Source organism: Stegodyphus dumicola, chromosome X2, assembly GCF_044657685.1.
Source record: "Stegodyphus dumicola isolate Sdum_Otavi_A_Nest chromosome X2, ASM4465768v1".
NCBI classification, from domain to species: domain Eukaryota; kingdom Metazoa; phylum Arthropoda; class Arachnida; order Araneae; family Eresidae; genus Stegodyphus; species Stegodyphus dumicola.
The window spans coordinates 39,065,014-39,087,684 of record NC_140781.1 but is presented as its reverse complement, the minus strand read 5'-3'; the positions used below and the strand labels follow the sequence as shown (position 1 = coordinate 39,087,684).

Sequence of the window (22,671 nt, the reverse complement as noted above, 5' to 3'; positions counted from 1 at the left end):
TCCTTCTTTTTCCACTGGCCTTGAGACTTTTTTCCTGGATTGCTATTGAACTGTCGACGTTCGCCGGCTGTTTTTGAATGCTCGGGTTTCCTTGCCCACTGATTCGCTTTGCTTCCGTAGCCGTGTGCTTGAGTTTGCTGTAGTCTTGGCGCACCAGATTGGTTTCGCTGTTGATATTGGCGTCTTCTTTCAATGTCCGCCGTTCTTCTACTTTCAAACTGGATTGCTAGCTCAAATAACTTTTCCAGTGTAGTCGGATTTCTTAATTCTATAAAGTCTTGCACTTGGGGCAGTAACCTAGGCAAAATCACTTGAATTATCTCAGGATCCGGACGGTTTCCATACAAGAGTTTGAAGACGTGAATTTTTCTTAAAATAAAGCTTGAGAGATTTTCGATTCTTTGCTGATATATACTAAAAAGTTCCGTTTCTAATTTCGCACGATCCCTTACAACAAGGAAGGCTTTTAGTAGGGCAGTCTTGAAATTTTCGTAAGTATAGGTGGGACTTCCTGCTTGACCCAAGAGACTTCTGCCTATACATTTGAACCAATTAAGCGCTTGGCCCCTCAAAGCGCTGGTAGCTAAGGTAACTTTTTGAAATTCGTGCACGGGGTATGAAGTGGTCATCCAATTTTTCCAAAAAACTGGTTACCGGTGAGTTTCCATTAAATGTTGCTTCTGGTTTCATCGAAGTTCGCATGGTCTGGACGATGTAACCAAATCCTTCCAGGGTGGCAGCTGGCATTTCTGGATTCTGAGCCGCTTCTGCAGGCAGCACAGGTTCTTCTTGAAACTCGGCCATGGTTATTCTTCTTCGTTGGGCGCCACTATCAGGTTCAATGTTCCGTCTTACTTTCTTCGGGAACATGCAAGGACCTGACTCGGAACAGAGAGCTTACTAAAGCTGTGTTCAATAACTGTGGGAAGTAGACAGGATACACAAGAAGGGTATACAAAACCCTTTATTTTTTCTCTATTTACAATAACTTCCGTAATACAAAGACCCACTACTTGTGGTCTAAACGTAAAAATATAAAAATAAAACTAAACTCTTAACTTTGAAATAATAAACGTGGAAGATTGGCCTTATATTAACATGAAGCCGTATGTAGTACAGAGAACTGTGAACACTACAATACGTTTAAAGTTATCAAGAGGATTAAACCTCTGGCCTGGAAGGCAACCAGCAACTGAGTAAAACTTCTAAGGTAAGCGGCCTGCTTCGACTAACTGCTTCCTCTCTCTCGCTTGGCAAAAAGCCACAACATAAATACTTGGCGTTCGCCAGACAAACTTTGCATAAATACGTTAACGCTTATAATTCTGGCCGGAAGTAGAAAATAAGAAGTGATAGTAAAGATTTAAAATAAAATAAACGTTAGTAAAACTTAAGATCCTTACAAACTTACAAAATCTACGTTTAATTGTTTATATTGCCATAAGATATCCATTAATGTTTATTAACTAATCTATTATTAAAAAATAACTGAATAATAAAAATGTAAGATGAAGACTGCATATAACCTATGATATTCTCTGTAAGCTTTTCGGCTAATGTCTGAGTTGCAAGCTGATTTCATTGAAACAAAATGAAGACAGCAGAGAAAACTTTAACTTTACGAAACGAAATTAAACTGGAGCATATATATAAACATTACTGTACTACATGAGACATAAATGAAGATCGTGCTGTTGTTTTAAACTGTTTAGTTGAGAAGAAGTAAATATATGTCATATGATTACAAAATTATCTGTATAATCGATTTAGGTTTGTAGAGACATTAGGTATTTTTTTAAAGCAGGAGTGAGGAAAACTTAGGAGCCGCCTTCGCCGGGAATCGAACCACGGACCTCAGGAATACCGGCTCAGTGTGTAGAACAACTACACCACGAAGACACGCTAGGAAAGTGGGAGAAACACCTTATAGATTAAAGACTAATAAATTTAACTGAAAATTTTAATTTAATCCGATACTGCTTAATTCAATGTCCGAAGCAGAGTATCTTTCAGAAGACATGTGTACTTTATACAATGATTTCACTACAATTTGCAGAAGCGTAAAAAGTTAACTATTTGTCTGTATAAATGATGAATCATGAATGGATCAACACTCTTCTATTTGTGTAGAATGTAATATTTTTTCCAAAATAGTTTTATCCTCTGAGGGAAAAAACAAGAATTACTTTCAAAAAGCCCAAACGCTCTTCTCGGTTTCTGTTGGTACCAACGGATTTAAAATAGCAGTGCCTATTTTAATTTTTAAAATTTAAATTTTATGTTTTGCAGCTGATTGTAAATTTATATTGACGACTGAGCTAGTTTGTTTTCCACACAATAGAATGAATTTTTTTCTAGAATATGTTTCGCTTGCTTTCTTTTTAAAATTTTTTATTATACACTCTTTTACTTGATTTAGTAAGAATACTTCAATTAACCGAAATCGTCAATTCACCATCGAAAAGCGACAGGAATATTGCAGCTAACTGAAGCAGTCAAAATGCAAGCTCACTGTGTTTCAAATTTTAAATGCATCTTGGCGGAGGAAAACCGTAAATAACACTGCATATAAATTTTAAAAACAAATAGTACGTAACACGTTATTATGTCTAGCAGATATTGGACAATTCATAGAAAAAGAAGCTGCCAGAGCCTCAAAGAGGTTGGACTTCTGGTTGGCCGATGAGCTTGCAAAGGCATCCCGTGATTCTCCTCAGCCATCCAACTGCCTAACCCTCGTTGATGCCAATGCAGTTGCCAGCCAAAGACTAAATCGGTCAAGTTAAAGGAAACTCCATCCCGGAATTGAACTGTGACAGAGCCATGTCGAAAGGGATGAGGATTTCTGCAGACGGACAGCGTAGTTACACCAACATTTGTCCTCATTGCCAAGATGACATCCCACTGTATTGCCATCACATCTCCAGCTGCCCAGTAATCCAGGCCAGACTGTTTAACATCGGCATTGAAGACCCAGTGGACCTACTTTATACTGATAGAGCTGCCGAGGTTGCAAAAGCTGTCTTTGACAGCTTCGGAGCTATATAATTGCACTTTGTCATAGACACGACATCATCACGTTATTATGTAATAGATAAAATTACACTAAAGCAAACACAAATTTACTTTTAAAGTATATAAAACGCAACGCCTCAAGCCGTAAAAAACAAACCACATACCGAGTATATAAATGGAATCCGGTTATAAACAAAAAGTTCTGGGTTATTCCTTTGGGCTTTTATTATGCATATGTATGCATCGCCCTGTGTATTATGCATATGTGAAAGAGTATACGTAACACAGCAAAAGCTTTAAGCATTTTTCATCTGTAAAATGTATAGCCTTGTTAAGCTAACATGTCTTTAGCCTTGTAACATTTCCTACATGATCTTTCGCTCAGAAATATTGCAACCATTTATCGTTGATAATCTGATACTCTTTTCAGAGTTAGAGGAATCATTTGCATGAAGTTATGGCATTTTACATAGGCTAGTTTATCATCACAGAAAACCTAAATCAAATAATATACCCTTTCAAGAAATTTTATTAAAATAGCGCCTATATATGAGTTTACGTAATACATATTCCCATTTAAATTCTTAGGTTTAAAGTCTATTGTGTAAAGGTATTAAACTCAAAACGCTAATCTAAATTGCATCAAATAAAGTAAACTGCTTCAGATTAGTATGTAGGCATCAAATATAACTCAAGAACCAAAATTCAACTTTCATTTCCATGCCTACTGAAATTGCACTAAGGGTAGTATCGCTTTAACCCCTCTGTTTATTTTCTTCTCAGGTAATTAGTGAAGCACGTTGTAAAATACAGTAAAAAATATTTTATAATTTATTTGTGTAAATTGTTAATAGCGTCAGTGAACCATTAGGCTTTGATCCAAAGATAATGAGTCGATCCTATCTAATATTAGAGTGGAATTTTATATTGTACTACAACAAAATGTTTAATTATAAGACACTGGTGACCTAAATTAAGGTGTAAACACAAACTACGCAGTATCTTAAAAAGTACTTGATGAATTCGTTTAAATCTGGCTCAAAAATGCTTTATTCCAGGAGTAGTCCCTACAGCACTACGAAATTAAATACAGAAGTTTAAATTCCTGCGGCAAGAAAATTTCACGAAAGATACCCTAAATATCATGTAATTCATGTGACATGTAAAATGTGACATGTAACTCAAAAAGAGGAGGTTTACGAGCAGTCTGTCCTTCTCTGATATAATCATGTAGCTTTATAAACCCGCATTCATTGAAGACAAGGCTCTTCGGAAGTATTTGTGGAAATAAATTACTCTCCTCCACAAAAGTGATATTGATGCAGCATGCTGGGAAGGGGCTGACGAACTTCACTTAATTCAGCAAAGCTCTCATCTTCGTTAGCACTGATCTTAGTACAGATCAGCTTAAAAATATGCAGAAACATAAGTTACCCATTAGACACCATTCGTTAGAAGAACGAAGATGTGAAAAATTCCAGAAAGCCAATCCAGGCAGCCCAGCTTCGTCATTCCCAGAATTCGAACCCCTGATAAATAATCAGTATTCGAGGATTTTATCCTTTCAATCATTTGTGAGCTGAATGAACTTCTACAAAGTACAGTTCATGAAAAATATTTTAATTAGAATCTTAGTAATAGGCACTAAAATAAGGTTGATTGGTTTAGGCAAAACTATCAATGGCTACCTACCTCCGTAAAGGAAAAGAGAACATTTTTAAACGTCAGACTGCTTCATATTTGCATTACACATGACAGAAACTTTGTATAATCCTTACACTGAAATGCGGTCTAATTAATTATTGAATATTTTCGCGAAATGTTTAAGTTTTATCTCAGAATTTTTATATTTAACATATTAAAAATTATAAAATTAAGCAAAAATGATTCTTAAGTTGCCGTTTGTTTTGTAGAAAACAATATAGATTTCAAGAAAATTAGGCAAAGGTGTCCCTCTTTTTCAATGAGCAATCAAAGCTGCAACAACGAAGAACTAAAAATATTGCTCCTTCAAGGAAATGGGCTTCGTTACCTGGCTACCTTGAAATCGATAGCGCTTTGAATAAAGAAAGCACCCATTAAAGTTTGATTTTTTTAATTTTACGCTGAGTTGTTTCTTGCTCATATATTTTGTTAAATGCTCTTCTACAAGTTGGAATTTTAATCGTCGGTGAACATGTAAATTGCTAGATTTTGTATTTATTTAAAACGCCTCCCAAATATTAAAATTATTTTTAAAACTTTTTGCCTCGATTTGACAAATTTCGTAATCGTATAAGGTATTTCTCCCGCCTTCTTAGAAAGCCTTCGTGGTGTAGTGGTCTGCACACTCAGCGCGTAATTGAGAGGTTCGCGGTTCGATTCCCGGCGAAGGCGTTGCATATTTTTCATCTCGCTTGCTGCCAAAAAATACCTAATGTCTCTACAATCGAAGCACATGTCTAGTATCTATTAAGTAATTAAAACTTGTAGCTACCTTTTTTGAGTGAATTGTATATCGTTACTCTTCTTGTGTGAAAATTTCAGCTTATCGTTTCCGCTCGGATGTAAAAAAGAAAGCTTTCTTTGGTTGTCACATTTCTATGATCATAAATTACGTCTTTTAGAAAAAAAAGTTTCTTTAGATAAATACTACGTCTCTGAAAAACCACTTTATTCACTTCTGCCTAAGAAACCGATATATGTGTAACGTAAACAGGGAGAAAATTATTCCAAATCGTAAGTACATTGCTCTTATAAAAAAACAAATTAGAAGTACTGTAAGAAAACAATTAACTACATATTAGTTTTTCGTTTTCTTTCGCCTTGGAAGTTCTGTACTACTGGAAATGAAAGTCACACCCATATACATCAGTGACAGTATAAACTTAGGTAACTTTGCTTTTTTATGTATTTATCTTAATTATTTTATATTTTAGGCTATTGCATCAGGAGTAGTATTGTACTGCAACTTAGTATGGAAGCGACTTCGGGATGATAGCAGTTGTTTCAGTGACAGAGGACGCATTGAGCTCTCAAATAAGGTAAATGAATTATATTTCTCAGCTGAACTCCATTAACTTATATATTAAAGATTTTTATAACAGGAAATAAAATAGTTTATGACATAATGATTGTTTTTTGTGTGTGTCAGTGTGTATTGTAACTTCTTTTGTATGGACACGATTTGCTGTAAAGTCCATCCTTCACAGCTTCACTGAAAGCCGCTAAATGCTAACTGTAAACTTCTATATAGTGATGCACTCATTGTCCTAAACAAATCTGAGCACTTCGGAGGCAGACAGTATTGGACAGAAAACAAAAGAATGGAGGAAGTCTAAATTAAACTTTTAATGCCACTTAAAAATTTAAATATCATTATGCCATCACATCAAGATCGCAGACTTGAGTGGATGGGGGGAAAGTTATTTCCCGATGTATTGGTTTCATTACAGTGAAATGTTTTCTGTTTATGATGTTTTGTATTCATGTTTTTTTATTTTTCTAAGATTTTAGCTTTTAAGGCTTAATTTAAACGTTTCACTCTATACTGATATTTCATACCAGTATTGAGGAAACTAGTGATATGCAATTTTTGTTGCTGGTGTCACTAAAATGCTTGAAGCTAAAAAAGAAAAACATTATCCAGAAGAATTTCTTTCTCTCAATATAAGCTATTTAAATTTAAAATGAAAATTAAATTTCTTAAAATTCAATAGCAGCTATAAGCTTATTAATGTGAAGGCGAAATACTTTTCAGTTGAATATTTTAGGAAAGAAAACTATGCATGATTACAGTACGCACTTAGGAAAGAGTTGCTGAGCTAATTTAATTCGGCTTCTTACAACATTCTTTTAAAATGAAATGCATTCATCCACATAACAAATTTAGTTATAACAGAATTTTTATCATTCGTTACTTTTGATGATGTTTGGCATTGATTTCGCCGAAGGATTAAATCGCTTTCAAAATTTCCAGTATTCATTAGGTTCTTTTCATCTGACTGATTAGATTTCAGCAAAAAATCTCAGCAATATTCGAATGAAGTGCATTCAGTTTTCGATGTCTGATAGAATGCAAAGCATATTTTCTATGTATGCGATAAATATTCGAGCAATGAGTACTTATCTTACCTAAAATAATTCCTTTTTATTTCCAATAAAGGTCTCTGATTTATTGAATTTTTGGGAGAACTTTTATCCTTGAGGTTTGTTTATTTCCTGTCAATCGAATAGTTTATAATGTTGCGATGGCCCCAACTTGTCAGCAACAGTGATAGTGACTGCTTTGAACTGTAAATTACACAAACTCGTAAGAAGGGTTTAAATACCTTTTTATTCCACTTTAGAAATTACAGTTGCGTCTACTTGACGCTCACAAACTACGCCGACTCGGCGGTTTAACAAAATAGAAAAGTACAACTAAAAATAAATGACAGGATGAATAAATAACGAGATCACTACCTACGAGGCTCTATAATCGTAACTAACTTAACCGCGTTCTAAGATACAGCTGAGATTCAGCAAACTTACTGATTAAGAAGTTGAAAGATTCAACGAACTGCCGAAATAGGCACACAGGCCGAAACGCGCGGTTCTTAAATTTCTACCTAGCAACCTTCACGCTCGCGATTCAAGAAGCACACTTACAAGCTCGTTTCCCTTTTTTTAAACTCAATTTACTTCTGCTAAAATATGAATACTCTGCGCGTTCTACTATGATTTACATACGCTGGCATTGGCAATTCTAGGGGAAAGTAAAGGCTTGACAGGAAAGATAGCTTAAACTTAAAATAAATGTTAGTTAAAATAAATATAAACCCTGCAAGTTCTTAATCTCTAATGGCAGAACAGGCTGTCTGTGTATAATATTACGAATTTCACTTTGAAATAATAATAAAAATTATTAATAATATCTGTCCCAGTAAAAAATGAATGAATATTAACAAGGAAGAATTAATAAGCATTATTCAGAAATTTGTAGCAAAAAGAGATATTGGAAGTGGCTTAGAAAGCTTAAAATCATTAACTAGTTGAGGTAACGGTATGGAATCATTCGGTTTTAATCTTGAAAAGCTAACCTTCGCTGGGATTGGAACTCATAATTTTCCTATAGCTAGCTGGATGTGCTAACCACGAAACCAGAATGACACCTGAGAAGGATGCTTTTATTTCTTTACAATGGAAATACAAGGTATCTGTACACCTATAATAACAGAGATTAATCTTTAGTTCCTAAAACACAGCTAAGTCGTTGAAGGAATATTCAGTGACTCATGAAGCCCAGACTTCATCTGTAACTCTTGTATCAGCTTACATGCGGTTATCCCAGATACGTTTTGGGGAGAAAGGTCATTACACATACGGTGAGATGAGGTGTCACTGTAGGGTCTTTAAACGTGAATCCAAAGTGTTGCATTTGCGACCCTTTCTTTGACTTTTGTTAGTGAGGTTATAAGGTTATTTTCTCCCTCTTTCTAGCATGCTTCGTGGTGTAACGGTAGCGCACTCAGCGCGTATTCGAGAAACCCTAGGGTTCGAGTCCCGACGAAGGATTGAACATTTTTCACGACTCCAGTATCATAAACCTAATGACCAGGTGGCGCCCGAAATAAAAGTTGCGGGCCATAATTCGTCACCACGAGGATTTGGCGATTGGGTCCCCTTGTCCCCAGTTACCTTTAAAAGGGGAGTGTATAAGGTATATTCTCCCTGCTGTCCGCATGCCCTCGTAATATAACTGGAAGCATCTCCGACGTGTATTTTAGAGGTCTAGGGTTTGAGTCCCGGCGAGGGAAGTGCATATTTTTCTCGTCTCCTGCTTAAACAAACCTTAATGGCTTTACCACTGGAGACCGAACTGAAAGGTGGTGGATGGTATTTCGTCATCACCAGGATTTGGCCTAATCGCCAGTCGTCCTTTAAAAGGGGGAGTATATAAATTCCAGCATCCCTTCGTGGTGTAACGGCAGCACACACGGCGCGTATACGAGAGGTCTAGAGTTTCGAGTCCCGGCGAGTGCATTGCGCATTTTTCACGTCTCCTGCTTCAAAATAACCTAATGTCTCTACAAGGTTACTAAATTTTTTTGAGATATGTTTGTTTTGATATGAGATATGTTTGTTTTGATATGAGATATGTTTGTTTTGATATGAGATATGTTTGTTTTGATATGAGATATGTTTGTTTTGATATTGATGTTTATTTATGACTATTATCAAAGAGTCATCGAATATACACATAAAATTCTTTTAAGAATTGGTAGCCCTCAAATTTCATAAAAATATTGTTAAATAGATTTTAGAGCGTTAGTCATTGCAGATGCTTAACACGGTGCTATTTGCCCTTCGAATGATGTAATTTGAGTGTTACGTCCCCATTTTACTGTTTTGATTTTCGCTCTTTTAAGTCCTTACCTCCAACTTCTAAATTTTCTTTTTTCGATGAAGTTTTCACTTTACAGAAAAACGTACGAATGCAATGCATCTCAATATTTATTCCTTTATAATTTTATAGTTAAATCAAGTCTAACGAATTTATTATTTAAAAAAATTATTTGTGACTTTCACATTTGTCAAAAATCCGATGTGGACGCCACGTGACTTCCTTCTACGGCATGTTAAATTATAGAGATTTTTTGCTGCCCTTCATTGAAACTTATTTCCTCAAATTATTCTAATTTAAACGACCTTTTAAAGCAAGTTGAAAATGACATAAAAAGTTGCAACTATTTTAAATTAAATATCCTGGTCATTTTTTTGTAATGCGGCAGTCATTCTTCTTTTAATATTATTTTTTCATAACTAGTACAAAACTTTCCCAAATATGCGTATGCATGGACGTAACGGGGACTTGGTTATGAAAGAGTTAAACTACATGTCTACTTTAATTTAAACTGCGCCATGCGCTTGCGCCACGGCGTGTCATCAGTCGAAAATTGAAAGATATTTTTTAGATGAATTCTTAAAGATTATTTCAAGAATTTATTTAAAGAAATCGATAAATATTAGCTAAAAAGAATTTTCGCTTTGATGGCAGTGATTTCTCCTTTCATCTCATGCCTTCGAAAAACCTTAATTTTAAAGGTAATCATTGTAATATATAGAGGAAAGAGAAAAGCAGTTTTATACTTTCACCGATTGCAAATACTGATGAAACGGGAAACATTATGCCTCTAGATGTAAGATAAACACAAAAACTGAAGCGTTTACAAATATATTAAAATTCTGCCAACGTCATATGAAACAAATAAAAAATTGGCGCTGACTGCAGACACTTTTATGCAATAGAAGGAAATTTTGGAAATTATGAGAAACTGCAAAAATTATGAGAAACTGCAAAACTGCAAAATACTGTGCTAATATTTTTATTGATTCATGGATCAACGGAACACTTATCCATTCTTTTCTTGGATCAGTGTAACGACGATCTGCAATCAAGTTTACTTTATTATCCTCCCACTACATTGTGCAAATACATTGCAGTCGTACCGGGCATAATCAAGAACTTTTTTTAAATGTTCTACAGAAAGGGATTAATACGCATTTTTTCCTATAACCTTTCAGACCATTGCCAGAGAAAGATAAACGTACTTTGGGCTATGAATATCATTTCTCTGTTTGAGACTCAAGTAAAATAAAAAAATAATAATAAAATTTTTATCAAAGGATGATTTTAAAATCCAAAAAGCGGGAAAAATGGTTGACAGCAAACGTGCTGATGAAACTGGGATAGATGAAGGGGACTAGAAACTCTTTGAAACAAATATTAATTTTCAGCAAAATCTGAATTGCGGTGCCAATCTAATGATGTCAGAACTATGCACAGGTAACGAACTGATTGGAAACAGATTTCCGTACGAACATTTACGTAGTGGGGATTTAGAAAGAAACTTAATATTAATACCACCTTCTTTCCGAGACACAGAGTGCATTACATTGACACACTAAGAAATTTCTTTCTTCAGTGTGAAACTTTTCAGGAACTTAATTCGATTTACAGTACTTTTGATTAAGGCTGAAAATTAAATGGTATTTCAACTGTCATTTGGTATCTTTTTTTAAATTAAAAGTTCGCATTTATCTTCAAAACTTTCTGGAAGAAATAATGCTTTATTTTAAGGTAAGCAATTGAAAAACGTACGATCATTCTCATCTGCATGGTAAGTTTTATACAATTTGAATTCAGATTTTAAAAATGAGATATTTTAAGGTTCAGATAGCATTTTAAGCAAATTAAAAAATTAGCTAATAAAATTCAATTTGTATATTAGCATTAAAATTTGAAAGCTAATATACGAGTATCACAAAACAAACTAAAATGATACCTTGAAAGATGTATAAACCATGCTTTACTCCAAACGACGCTAAATTTAATTTTTACGGAATTTGTGGCCTTTAAAAGGAATAACTCTAAAAGATAAACTTCATTAAGTTGCCGAAGTTTCAGTCTTGGGGACAAATTCAATTGAAATAAATTAATTACTCAAAAATCAGTTTTGGACATATAATTCGAACGATAAATTTTGTCCCGAAATTGTTACAGTGTTACTAGTATTTCACCTTGTATAATTAACATTCTGACGTACTATAAGAAATACTTCCCATAAAATAAGACAATAAATGACATAAGAATGTATGACATATCTGCAGTATTATTTGCAAGAGAAATTATGGTAAAAAAAAATATTTAAAAAAAAAGACAAAACATACGAAATTCGTGGCAACATAATCTCAATCTTCTATTAAATACTCTCTGATCAATCTTGAACTTGAACTAACAAGCAACTTCAATTATCATATTTCAAGTTTTATTCAAATTTGAATATGCTTTATTGTTTTTATTAAACTTGGTTGTTTAATTACTAAATTAAACTTAACCAGATAAACTAAATTTGAGTGTTTTTGTCTTCGAGTACCATTTCGCTGTTGCTCGGCGTAACCTTGCACTATGCTCTTGCTGTAACGAAATTAATGTATTTGCTTATACAGGAGAGAAACTTTACCAGGAAATTTTAGAATATGTCAGTAACTGCAAAAAGGTCAAAAGAAACGAAAAATAATAGCCAATTTCCCATTTAAAGTGGAAGTATATAAGGTATTTTCTCTCTCCTTTTGGCATGCCTCCGTGGTGTAATGGTTAGCAAACTCGGCACGCATTCAAGAGGTCCAGGTTCGAGTCCCGGCGAGTCCAACATCAAAAAATCCTTAATGACTCTACAAGCTTTTAGAAACTTACTACCTGTACTATCATTAATACTAATAACTAGCTTTGGCTGTAATTTCTGGACCATAGTTGTTATTACTAACAGAATTTTTGTTTTTATGTATAAATTTATTACCTTTATTCTATGCCTGTGTATGATTAGTTAATATTTTATCAGTACATAGGAAAAAATCGACGAAATCATTGTAAGTAAGCCAGCTCTTAAATACCAACTAAAATATTACGACTTTCTACGCATATAATCTGATTCAATATTCTCAAGAATAAATTCTTGTTTATCACTTCTCCTCAGGCTATTCTTTTAACTTTTGAAACATGAAAAATGACCTGTACCTTCGTAAGGATTCGAACCATGGGTCTACCATTTGTCGTTTGCATGTGCTAACTTACACCGCAAAACAGATTGCATACAGAAATTCTTTTATCCACTTACTTTAGTTTTGTCTCTGTATACTTTTCCTGTAATATTTTTAAACATATAGTAGCGCACAGATATTACGTAATCAGGGTTCGTTTTTAGGAAGTTTAGTTACATTTATTTGTATAGCGTTAGTGTCAGTATCAGATAAAACATTTATTAGAATATTATCAAATAACTGTCATTTATTAAGATAACTATAACCTTTAAAGTAAAATAAGAGATAGACGATTTTTCTAATCTGGTTTGCTAATAAACTTTTATCGTTTCGTTTAAAAATGTGTATAATTTTGTTTCATGTTGTGATTTAATTTTTAGTAATATTTCCAGTGCTCATATATATTCATCAGACTTCTTTTTTTAAAACATAGATTGGTAAAACATTAAGCAGTTCCCATAATCATTAAATCGGGTTGCTTTTTTATTTTTGCAATATAAAAAGAAACATTTTTGCACAGTTTAGGAAGGGAAGGAAATTAATTAATCAACTTATTGCTAAATTAATACTTCTAAGCCATTTTTATGAGAATATCAATTTTTACGTTGTGGTAAATTTATCGCGAGTTAAAAAAGCAAATTGATGAAGGAAATAGGAAGTTTATTTATAATGAGGCCACTATCTAAAGAATTAAATCGCTATATTGCCGTCATAAATTTTAATCAAAAGTTTAAAAAGTTTTGGAAAGTATTCAGATAAAAAAATTAAGAAAAATGCGTCGTTACGGAGACATCAAAAAATAAAATCAAACAAAATAACTGGTTATAAGCTCTGATATCTGAAGAGATGCAGACTTCTAATATTATTCAGAAAACTGAGAAAAATTCTTCTATCGAGATATTTATTTATAAAATATAGCTGAAAATAAATTATGCAAAACTACCCTGGAGCACTATGAAGAAGATAATTTATTGTAATGAAGATAATCTAGCTCTGCAACTATTATTAGTTTAAGCAAAGTCTCGAGGAAAGATTTCTGTGAAGACACACAGTAATGGAGTGTTTTGTCATGAAATTAATTAACCAGCCAACCGTCATTATGATAGAAACTCATAACAACTATCACATGTAAAAGGATATCAGCTGTGGTTTCCAAAGAGTTTTGCGTTGTTTATTTAATCATCATTTACTACTGTTAAGTATTCTTAATATTAATTACAATTTTGACGGTAAATAAAATGTCCAAAGTATATATATATATATATATATATATATATTCGAGCGAAAGGAAGGGAAACTATTCTAAACTTGAAATACAGCGATAGGATGAAACCCTAAAATTTTAGACTTAGAAAACTTCCAGGTTTATGAAAAATTCTTTCTTCTTAGGTATGTTTTAATCTGTACCTTTCTTATATTTATGAGTCAGTATTATTTGATACTGTAGCATGTCAAATTAAAAATTTGACAGTTATATCCCCACAAGAATTACATTTTAAATTTATGTCAATATAAGCTCTGCTGTTTCCAAATTAATTTTGTAAAACGAATTATACAACGGTTCTGAACCAGGAAGAAGAGAATTCCCCAGTTTCTGAAAAGATTTGCGCGATTTCAGACTGTTTGATTCAAACTATAAAAAAGGTTGTTCAGATCAAAGACCGACTGCGGTATCTTTTGAATCGTTTTGTATAGTCATTAGGTTTATTTCGAGGCAATAAACACGAAACATCTGCTATCACCTCGTCAGTATTCGAACTCCCGATCTCCACTTGCTAGCCGGACATTCTTCCAATTACGCCACGAATTCATGCGATAAGAAGACAGAAACTCTTTATTTCTCCCTCCCCTCACTTAAAGGATCACTGGAGAGGAAAGGGCCCAGTCGCCAGTTCTTGGTGTCGACAAATTATCGTCTACCACATTTTTTTTTTTCCGGCAAAATTTTATTTTGGGTTAGGAAACACTAAAAATCTGTGATGCTCCAGCCGAGATTCGAGCTCCGGATCTCCGGAAACTAGCCGGACATACTTCCATTTAGACCGCAGAGTTAAAGAGGGAAAAAATTTCTTACAATTTGGCCTAAATCTGTTAAAAAGCTTAAACGTAAGCCTTCTGTGAGCAAGAGAAAATCAAAAGAAAAGGTTTCCTTATTTGCATTTATTAAATATAATAATTTGTATAACAGCACATGTATGGAAATACGAATTTACGAAATGCAATAAAACTCTAATTTACATCTTAACAACATAAAATTTTCACTTGTTAATTAGAATACAGACATGAATTAGAATGTACTGGGGGCTGGCATTCTGATGTATCATAAAAAAGCATCAGAGAAAAAAAGTTTTTCGAACCATTAGTTTTCGCATTTCAAATGATTTATGATTTTTATTAGGCACTGCATTTTTAAAAATTGAATAGATTATAACCTGCTTAATGTGATCTTTTTTATTACTTTGTAAATCTAAAGGGATTATTAAATATAACTTTAGATAATAAAGTGATTATTAAATATCATTTTAGATAATAAAGTGATCATTAAATATCACTTTAGATAATAATCTAAAGTGATTATTACATCACTTAGATCACTGTCTAAAATTAGATTAAAATAAATTCTTTACTTTAACCTAATCAAATTAGCTTAAAGTAAACACTCAGTCTAATGGCTAATGCGCAATGCTCCAGTTGTGAACATGTTCGCGAGCTATCACTTGTAACAACTATTTAATTTTAAACCCAGTAAATTAAAATCCATACAAAATATATTAAGCTATTCTTGGATTTTTACAACTGAAATTACTACGTAGACAAAAGCGATGGCTAATTGTAATAAAATTATTACATTTATGAGGCTGATTTGTCCTTGAGCTGAATCATCTGATTTAAAAGACGGTATTTTAATTCAAAAGTGAATACCTTTTACGCATATGCTACATAAAATCATGTAAATCGCTTACCAACAGCTCAGCATTTGGCCTTCTACGATTTCTGCAGGAACTGCTACTCACTGACACAGTGGCGAACACTCCAGTACGCCACAGTTAAGGTTAAACACTACACTACAAATTATACCGCATGCCTTTGAACATGCAGAGCTTTTTTATCTGAATGAAACTTATGTCATCGACGAAGAGAGATGGGATAGAATTTAACTCAAAACTTTAGAACAGTTGTCGCAATATTAGCTATTCGCAATATGCTATACATTAAGAATAGCTAAGCAAAAATTACATATCATTGTATAAATTAAAGTGAATTCTAAACTTTTATGGCTAAATTTTGCATATTTTATGAGCTAAAATTGAATTTTTTGGAATGTTTTATTAAATGGTTTTCTCTCAAACAAATGTAGTTAAGGTTCGACAAAGGAACTCTTTTCATGCGTATGCAATGACATTTTTGCAGAATTCTTTTAATTATGTTAACTGAAGTAAAGTATTTCAGCAATGATTATTCATAAGCATAATTTCTTCCAACTTTGTCTCTCTCATATCTTTTATTCGTATACGAACGGGGAATGTTTTCGCCAGTCATGCCATAAAATGTTCAGCTCATTAAAATCAATATATTAAAGATTCAGGATACTATATAAATGAGTTTATTCTTTAAATGACTTCTTAAAACAACAATAATACACCCATAAAACCTCACTAAGGATGCTAATTTTCTGCAGTACAAACGACTGCAGGATCTTCAGAATGAATGGAAAGTCTTTTGAAACGAGAATTAAAAAAAAAGAAAAACATTACCCTTAAAAACGGTATGGATACTCTTAATTGTTTTCTCCCCTCAGATGTGTTAATTCTCCAAAGGAAACGTGAATAATTATTACCTAAAACAAACAAGCTCTTATTCGATAAGCATAAATGCATATAAATGACGTTAATTAGTATAAGCAATGTGTTTTCGTAATTGTCTCCCTTTAACATTTAATAAAACGCCTATTGTAACTGCTCAGATGGAATTTTAGTCGGAATTGTTTTTTCTTCTCAAAATTTGTTTTCTCATTTGCGTGGCAACTGTACACGTATTGTATCCACAATCTATTAGCTCTTACGAAATATTTCTCTACATGTAGAATTACATGATTCCTTTTCTCAAGTTTCGTAGCAATATGGGCAAGATATTAAATTTCAAGATTTTAGGAAAAAAAGGAAGATTTTAGGAAGAAATCTATTCTTATGAGGTACCTGAATAAGTTTTTTAAAACTAATTGTTGCTATTACACTCATGTCCATAAATTAAGGATAGTGCAAAATCAGGCAAAGGAAGAGTTAAAAGTAAAACAAATTTGACTTATTTGTAAAGCTTATTTATTAAACGAAAGGTAAAGAACAAAAAAAGATGCTATATGTTTGATATTATTAAAAAAATAGCGATTTTTTCTCCCTGGAGCAAATTACAAAAAAAAACTATTTACAAAAAAACAATATTACATGGTTGGTATGATTGGTAATACATTGTATGTCTCCCAGAGTAGTCCGTACAACGCCTAGGCATGCTGAGTATCAAATTATCGATCTGATCTTGGGGGATATTACACCACTCAAAAGGCAATGCTCTCCGAAGTTCCGGTAGACATGTAGGAGGAGGTTGACGGACTGCAACTCGTCGACCAAGCATGTCCCACATGTGCTCTACTGGATTCAAGTCCGGTGAGAATGCTGGCCAGTCCATACGCGTGATATCCTCCGATTGAAGGCATTCGCTTACGATGTTTGCACGGTGAGGACGGGCGTTGTCATCTATAAACACAAATTGTGCGCCCATGGCGCCCCAAAACAAACGTATATGTTGTCCCAGAATGACGTCCCGATAGATTTGGCTTGTCATGGTTCGAATTTGAACATACCGGTCAGTTCTGGAACCCAGAATAATTCCACCCCAAACGAGCACTCCTGCACCACCGTGTAAGGGTGTCGTTCAATGATGTTTTCTTGGTTGGTGGTAACGGGTACCTGGTGCTCTCCATATGAAATTCCGGCGAGAATAAGACTACAAGCTAAACCTGGACTCGTCGGAAAACACCACATAAGCCCACTGTTGCGGTGTCCACAATGCATGCTCTCTACTCCAGGCTAACCGCAAGCGACAGTGAGTTGCAGTAAGTGGAACGCATCTGACAGGTCTACGAGCATATAGACCAATCTGCTATAAGCGTCTGTACACGGTCTGCCTTGAAATTGTCGTACCAGTGGCTGAAGAGAGCTGACGAGACAGGTCTGAGGTTGTGCTCCGCCTGTTTCTTTTGGCAGTAATTACCAAATACCGGTCCTCATTCGGCGTTGTAACTCTGGGGCGACCTGTGCTGTGACGTCTACTCACATTACCATCATCTTGGAATCGTTGCCAAAGCCTGGAGATGACACTCTGGGCAATTCCAAGTTCGTCTGATACTTCCACATTCCAGACGGCCGATAATTCTACCACGTAAAAAATCATCCAAATGCGTCCTTTGTGTCGTAACTATTCGGTTATTGCACTGAAATGCTTATAAAGCGCCTGCGAACAATTTTACTTCTTTGCCTGTATTCCTTATATATCACTCCCTTACACTCTCGTCATTGTGAAGTACCATCGGTGTCATCTGGTTACTTCCTGAAATTTCCATAGGATTCTTGAAGATGTGTGTAGTGATTTTAAAGGTGATATATTTATTTTAGAGTTTGATTTCCGCGTGACTCCGAATTATCCTTAATTTATGGACATGAGTGTATTTCCTATAAGGAGTTTAAACGCATTCTAACCTACCTGTTTTGTGTTGCAGCAGGTCAGCGAATCTGTCAGTTATATTTACCTAATTCTCAAATTTAACCTCAGCAAAAGCAGGATCAATTTTTAAGTGACCTTTCTCTTAAATTCTTGTGTTTCCACATTAAATTCAAATTAAAAAAAGAGTACGTAAAAATTCATCCATTTTAATTTCCTTGACCGGTAAGAATCTTTAAAGAAGGAGGAAAGATAAGCAATGTAAGTTTTAAAGTAATAACTCGTATATGATTTTGTAATGTTAACGTCAGCACATTTATCTGGTAAGTCAGATGTCCAAAGTTCGAATCCAAGCAAAGACACAATTAATTTTCCAAAAAGTTCTCTTTAAAATCCAGTTGTCGCAATAGTCCTAAAGTAGAACCTCTAAGTCTTCGAAAAGGTAAGATTGATGACTTAAATTCAGAACTTAATAAACTTTCAACCTTTTTTCAATGCTCTATGCACTGAATTCACTGTTATACTACACACAGTGCTCTGTTACACTGAACAGCAGCATTCACTCCTGAATGCTCTTGTAATAACTCGTCTGGCTTTGTAATCGGATATTTTGTGGTTAGAATTCCGGAGAGGGCATAAGCTACTTTTTTCATGCTTCTTACATTGAAAAAGGATTAAAACATTTCTATAGTGACAACCGAACTAAATTGTGGTTGATGACAACCGGATAACTAACCGGATTTCGTCCCTCTCCCCAGTTTCCCTCTTAATAGAGAGAAATGTAAGGAATTATCGCATTCCGTCATACGTGCCCTCGAGATTTATTTTTGGCTAACAGTTTAAAGATCCGTGGATCGAATCTCGAAAGTGCGAAAAGCTGACTTATCACGTTTCATGACTCTGAATATCCAATGATGTTTCATTGTATTCCTTAGCATTAAAAAAATTTTCTATCTAGTTATAAGGTATTTCTTCAGCCTTCTTAGCGAGCCTTCGTGGTGTAGGGGTCTGCACGCTCAGCGCGTAATTGAGAGGTCCGCGGTTCGATTCCCGGCGAAGGCGTTGCATATTTTTCATCTTTCCTGCTTCCAAAATACCTAATGTCTCGACAAATTCATTTGATTCAAAGCGGTATTACAAATAAGCAAAAAAAAAAAAAAAAAAAAAAGTACTAACTATTGCACTCAAGAATTTTTTAGCGAAATCCCTCAATTTTTATCAGCAAAACTACAGTATTCAGTCGTATCTACTCTCTTTCTCAAAACTACTTCAGCAGCATGAAATAATGACAGCCAATCTCTCAGACAAAAGCTATCGGAAGAAAAGTAGTTATGTCTGAGCTATGACTCTCCGCGTAGGTAAGAGCCCACACCAAATTGTTACTATAGATTTTACTGAAGTTCCGCAGTTTGTGCCCGACGTTCACTAGTTCGCTAGTTACCCTGAATATAATATTTTCATTTTTTTACAATTATTATTTATTGCCAATTAATGATAAATGAGAGACTCAACACCTCCGTTCGCTTACAGCATTTCCACTTTGCACCGCCTTTCGTTTCAGTTAACTAGGCATTTCCTTTTGTTTAAATAGAATCCCCGATTCTTTGAACTTCGTTTTCCAAAGATTTTAAGGATTTTCAACTCCTAAAATGAATAGCACGGAAAGCATTCGTTTTCAGGATTTAATGATGAATGAAAAATTTATCATCTATTTTTGATTAGATAATTTCCACTTAGCAATTCCTTTCGTTTAGAAAGAAACTTTTGGCTTCTTAAAATTGTCTTTCTAAGTTACAATACTGTTTGTAGTAATGTAGAGTCTATGTCTTTTTGCGAGCATAAATTATAGACTCTACTAAAGACGAAGTAGCGAATTCTCGCAATGTCTTTGAAGAAGAAATACTGCAGAAGAAGGTTTAAATAACCTTTTTATTTGACCTAAACGTAACAAGATTTACTCGCTCGGTGTTCACAATTCCCCGCCACTCGTGGCTAAATAAATTTAACAGAAAATAAAAATGTAAAATCTCAATAAATTAAAATTAAAATAAGAAAAAGTAGGAATTATTGCACTAAAAAATGGCTAAACGACTGGCTCTTTATTTTTATGGCTAAATTTTATGGCTAAACGACTGGCTCTTTGTTTATCTAAGCCGCTAAATCGACCGCACACTGCAAAGCCGAGCCTGGACTATCAATATAATCTGAAGAGGATGGTTAACACCAATTAAGAGAGCTATTTCAAACACGCGGGGCATAAAACTCGGAACTAATTCCGCTACTACTACTGCTCACGAACTCTTGAAACTGCAGCTTAAATACTGGTTCTGAACAGCTTAAATACTGCTTCTATAGATTTTGCATATTACGTCACTACAATTTACATTCCGGCAGGAAGCTGAAATCAGGAAGGAAAGGGAAGTCAAACTAAAAATAATTGGTTAGAATAAAATGAGATCTTTACAGTAAAATTACTTATATTCGCTTAAATTCAGAGCAGTATTAATTACTTTTCAATACCTTGATTCCACAAAAATGCCATAGACGAGAGCAACAGTTATGTGTTTTGCAGTTTTTAATAAATGTGTAACTCTCAGATTTCGGAAGAATCTCACAGGCATTCAGTTACTAGACATACTTCCTGTTAAAACCTGAAGGCTTGATAGAAAGCTATTAGATATAAACTATTTATAATAATTATTATTTCCTGCTGTTCAGAGTTAAAAAATTTTCAATATTAATTATTTTCTAAAAGCATCTAATTGCAGCAATCCGAACACAGTATTGTACATATTAAAATAGTCAAAGCGCTAGACTTAAGCTCGAGGTTTTTCATCTTGCTCTAACTGATTCAAAAGTCGTAATGTGCAGCAGTATGCCTGTCTTCTAAAACCTGATGCATATTTTTCACCATCTCTGTAGACAGTCGAAGCACCCTCAAATCTGCCTGCTTTTCATAAATAAATCTTCCGCTGATATTCCATAAAACCAAATATGAACGATATTTACCCCATTTCTTTATCCCAAACGGAATAGTCTCGAAATGGGATTTTGCTTCGAATCACTATAAATGCTTTATTTCACTTTTCATTCGAGTCTGTTGTCATTACGCAAAATGTGAGATATTTGTCTTTCAAACTGAATCTGTCTGTTGTAGATTGAAAACACTAAGCTCTGTGAAAGCAATAGAGGCAATTCTTAAGAACATTCAGTTCTTACTTTTGAATCGGATTGTTTTAAATAATAAAAACGTATTGAATTCTGATTTATCTAATTAAAAATATTCAATATTTTCATGGAAAAACGTTACATATTCTTTTACCATTTATTTCAGATTTTGTAAAACTTTAATGAATTTTTGATTAACCAACTCAACGATTTAAAAGAGTGCTGTGGCAATACTGTACAGAATAAAATATTTTTAACTCCAGCCCGCGAGAATGTCTATCGGAAATTCTAAAGATATGCTGTTTTTAAATACTTTGTGATTTTGCTTTTGAATTGAATCTTATGTGGCATAAGTTGGAAAGTGATATTTAATAAATAAAGTTAACAGAGAAAATATTAATAACAAAAAGACGAAAGAAAAATTTTGTAAGTCATCTTACTGAGAAAACTGAACAATGATATGATGAGCTGAGAAAAGACTGAAAAAATATAAAAATGTAGGGCAACATTTAACACTGCATCGAGAACTCTAAGTACATGCTGCTATACTGGTTTTAATTTTTTTTTTTTTTTTTTTTTTTTTTTTTTTTTTTTTTGTGATTTTGCTGTTGAACTGCATATGACGTGAGAAAAAAATGGGTTAGCAGAAATGAGTGCAACTACAGACTGGTAGACTGCGAGCTCAGCGAGAGTATAAAAACCTTAACAAACCCTTTTGGGCGACCGTTAAAATCTGAAAAACCCTTCTCTTTACTTCCTTGTACGAAGTAAAAAGGAAATATTATAATCGCGAAACATTTTGGGTACCATCTTTAAGCGAAAATATCGATTTTGACTTCTATCAAATGTAATTTAATGATGTTTTTGCGTGACATCCGCAAGTAAAGACAGATTAAAGGACTGCAAAAAATTCTAAAACTGATTTAAAATGAAATCTGAAGAGAATTTTTTGTGGCGTCTGTGCGTACGAGTAGCCTCAGAACGTTGAAATGTTGTATGTAGGACTGCTGTAACATGTAGATGTGCACCTCGTATTTTGGTTTCAATCGGCCACACCAAAAGTATATATATATATATATATATATATATTTATCCCCTCTGTTACTCGGCTCCGCCCACCAGCGGCTGAGCGGTAAAGAACACTGGTAGTTCGGTCCGAGGTTCGAATCCCGCGAACGGGCTGGCTGCATGGGCGTTTTCGTGTTTTTCGCC

At 34.1% G+C, this 22,671-nt stretch overlaps 1 protein-coding gene across 3 annotated transcripts in view; it reads left to right on the top strand.

Moving 5' to 3' along the window:
* The window catches only part of LOC118186652 (BAI1-associated protein 3-like), a 600,433-nt gene that overhangs the window by 526,090 nt on the left and 51,672 nt on the right, over nt 1–22,671 (top strand). For all 3 annotated transcript variants that reach the window (XM_085808773.1, XM_085808772.1, XM_085808771.1), the window contains one exon: nt 5,934–6,038. In XM_085808773.1, the coding sequence (XP_085664899.1) occupies nt 5,934–6,038 (105 nt within the window). The remainder of the gene's footprint in view (nt 1–5,933; nt 6,039–22,671) is intronic.